This window comes from Cavia porcellus, unplaced genomic scaffold, assembly GCF_034190915.1.
Source record: "Cavia porcellus strain 051 isolate PalLab524CR breed Dunkin Hartley unplaced genomic scaffold, mCavPor4.1 scaffold_16, whole genome shotgun sequence".
Lineage (NCBI taxonomy): Eukaryota > Metazoa > Chordata > Mammalia > Rodentia > Caviidae > Cavia > Cavia porcellus.
The window spans coordinates 54,688,074-54,691,414 of record NW_026947499.1 but is presented as its reverse complement, the minus strand read 5'-3'; the positions used below and the strand labels follow the sequence as shown (position 1 = coordinate 54,691,414).

Below are 3,341 nucleotides of genomic sequence, written 5' to 3'. Positions count from 1 at the left end.
AGGGGAGTGTCCCAAAGGCAGAGAGGGCATCGATGGGGCCAAGCCTTCTTCTGAGCCTCACTCGCACAAGATGAGGAGTCCCTTGGTGCCAGGAGCTGAACCTTTGGGTCCCCCTTTGATGATATTCCCCTAATGATGGTACTGAGATATGAAGCCTTTGTGAGGTGTTGGGGTCACGGGGATAGAACCCTTATGAACGGGATTAGTGTCTGTGGTTTTGATCTGAAATGTCCCCTCAAAGTCCTACATATTTGGAGCAGGGCTTTTGGAAGGTGATTGGATCAGGGCACTTGTTCATTAGGGGCTGATCCACTTACATGTTTCTAGCTGGAAGTGCTGTCAGGCAGTGGTGTGTGTCGCTCAGTGTGTGCTACTGCAAGGCATAGCTCTCCCTCCAATTCATCTGTCCTCTGTCTGCTTCCTGCCCCTTGAGTGGAGCAGCTTGTGTCTTCTGTGCCCTTCCACCATGACACTTCTGCTTTGGAACCAGCTGACCATGGACCGAAGCCTCTGACACCATGAGCCAACTCCATCTGTGGTTGTCAGGCACTTTGTCAGAAAGCTGACCACTACAGTATAAGGCTCAGCAAGCTCCCTTTCCACTTCCGCCAAGTGTTCTCAGAAGGACACTCACCAACCTAAACCACCAAACCCTCTGCTGAATCTCCTCCTCCTAGCAGATACAGCTCCATTGGGGGGGACAGGAAGGTAGTGATTAAGAACTTTATCTCCATATGACAAGCAATTATCCTTCATGTGCCGGGTAAAACAGGATGGAAACCACTGCCATTTTACAAACAGGCGAGGAAAGCAAGATTTAGTACCCACCACTTTGCTTCCCATTCTTAACTATATCACATAATCCTCCATACAGACCTCCCATCTATGTAATAGGGCTTCTTGCCCCCGACTAATACTATTTTGCCCCACTCATAAGTGGCAGCATTGGCAGCTAAGCTGAGGCATCTCCATGGTTTGATAATGAGTTTGTGCCTGCTTATACCTTAGCCCTGGTTGGGACCGCACACACAGAACCACACACGTGTGACCTCTCCAGACACCGTTTATTGTCTTTGGTGTCCCCTCAGCAATCCTTCTGGTACCCAGTGGGTGTCTTCAAGGCTGATGGTAGCCTGTTCCCCTATGGATCCTCTTGCTCCGCAACCTCTGTGAGGTCAGCTCAGGGAGGGGCTTTTGGTCCTGAGCAGGGGCAGGGCTGAGACTTCAACCTGTCCACCACCCACTTAGGAGACATTCACTCAGTGGCCCAGAGCATCTGCCTCACCAGTCTTGACTGGCCTGATCTCTGTCACCACTAAGCATCTATTGTGGCATTGTCTGCAACAGGAAGCACAGTTCCAACCATGTGAACGAAGGACAGTTCCTGGCTCCTCCTCCTGTCCCCATATGCCTCTCAGTGCCTCTCTGAGATCCACAGAGACATGAATGTGGTGTCAGGGAGCCTTCATTCTTAGGGAGGATTCTCGGCTGACACTGTCCAGAACAGTGCTCAGAAAGGAAGTGAAGGCTTCCATAATTGATACTCCTCAGGGATGGGGTCCCTTGATACAGTCCACAGCATTCTGTAGACGCTGCTGTTTCTGGGCTGGTGGCATTCACTGCTGATCCCAGGGATGGTCCCTGTGGGCTGTGCTGCTGGGATATGCTGGGAACCATGGGGGGTGTTCTGTGAGTTGTGTTCGCTGTGCACAGCGTGTGGTACAGAGCTGGGAAGCACTGAGTTCTCCAAGGACATAGCCCACCATGCAGGGTGCTCCTTCCAGATGGTACTAGACATGGACACTTGCAAGGATTGGTACTCATTACTTCTGAGTTCATCATGGTTGATGTTAGTTGTCAAGGATTTTCACTGCAGAAGGTTCTGCCTTCTTGTTTTTGTTAGTGCAGCTTGAAATAGGCACAACTGAAATTGGCACAACCTGCCACTGTGATGGTCATTACGGATGTGGGTGGCTTTGTCACTGAGGCTCATAGCACAGGATGTTGTCACTGCTGGTGGTCTCGACACCAGTGGTCCCCGCATAGATCGATCTTGCCACAGCTCTCACAACTGACAGTACTTCTTGGGAGAGGTGGCCTCGCCATTCACCAATGGCCTGCAGCATAGATGGTGCTCAGTATTGTTATTGTCCTGCTGCACCTGGCCCGCCCACTGATGGCTGCTGTGGACTCTCCCTTGAAGGCTTCGACACAGCGCACAATTTTTAAAGGTCTTTTCTACTTGTGTTGGCAGCCTCTCTGAGGGCAGTTTGGATCTGAGGGCCCTCATATCTGTAGCAGTGAGAGGGAATTGAGGCTGGAGTCTTACAAAGGCACATGCATCTGGCAGGCTGCTTGTGCTGGGGCACCTCACTGCTGATTCTCAAATTGCCCTCGATCTTGTCCTCTTGGAGGTTAGTGTTGCTGCTCGGTGCGCTTTGCCCCTGGCTGCTCAAGGAGAGGCTCTGGCTGTTGCTGGTCTGATCGGAGGCCTGGCTGCTTGAGACACTGGGCAGCCCGCTGCTGCTCACCTGGTAAGTCAGGAAGCTGCTGCCTGGGCTGACGAAGCTAAAGCTGCTCAGGCTGCTGCTACCGCTGCCCGGCAAGCTGGTTTCACGCTTCTCCTCCAGTCTGCTGGGTGCCAGGGCCTCTGCTTTGGCTTTGCTTGTGAAGGGAGCTCTTCAGTGGTCTGGGAGAATACACAGTTGTCAAATAGCTTCTCCGAGCACTGCCCACTTGGGTGTTGAGCCTTCTGGTCAACCTCGGGATTCTCTGGCTGCCCACCAGGCTGATGTTGCTGTTTTCCTCATCCCCTGCATACCCGCTGCTCCCCAGGCTGGTGTTACTTTGGTCTTTCGGCTTGGGATAGCGCATGCCATGAGCCAGGTTCTGCTTGCTGTGGGAGCTGGCCAGGCTGCTGCTGGAAACTCTTAGAGACTCCCGAGGGGCTGCTGCATAGCTTGGCTGTTGGGGTGGTTTGATGTCTGAATTGGGTGACCATGGGCTTGGCTCTACCCCCGGAGGACCACAGGCAGAAGACCCCCCTTCTTCTGCCTTGGGGAAAATAGGGGGCAATGGGGTTGGCTTATCCAGGAGGAGGAGACCTGAGAGGCCTTTGGTGATCGTGGCCTCTCAGGGGAGAGGTGACCCCATTTATATGGCTGCCCTCTTAAACCTGAGTGTTCTGATTGGCTGGCTCTGTTCCCATGGCGAGAGGCTGTGAGACGCTGGAAGGAGAACAATGCCGCTGTGACAGCAGCAGTTGCATCAGAGGCCTTGCCAGAGGGAGGCCAGAGTAGGGGAGCTCCACCCTCCTGAAAAGCTTCCCGGCTTCCCTAGTG

At 53.3% G+C, this 3,341-nt stretch overlaps 1 protein-coding gene across 1 annotated transcript; it reads right to left on the bottom strand.

The window, feature by feature from the left end:
* Window positions 1-1,045: 1,045 nt before the first annotated feature.
* On the bottom strand, window positions 1,046-3,132 carry CUNH16orf82 (chromosome unknown C16orf82 homolog; the record flags this gene model as incomplete). The annotated part of the gene is made up of 1 exon (XM_063226699.1): window positions 1,046-3,132. A coding segment is annotated over one exon (519 nt), but the record flags the coding sequence as incomplete, so codon positions are not given.
* Window positions 3,133-3,341: the final 209 nt, after the last annotated feature.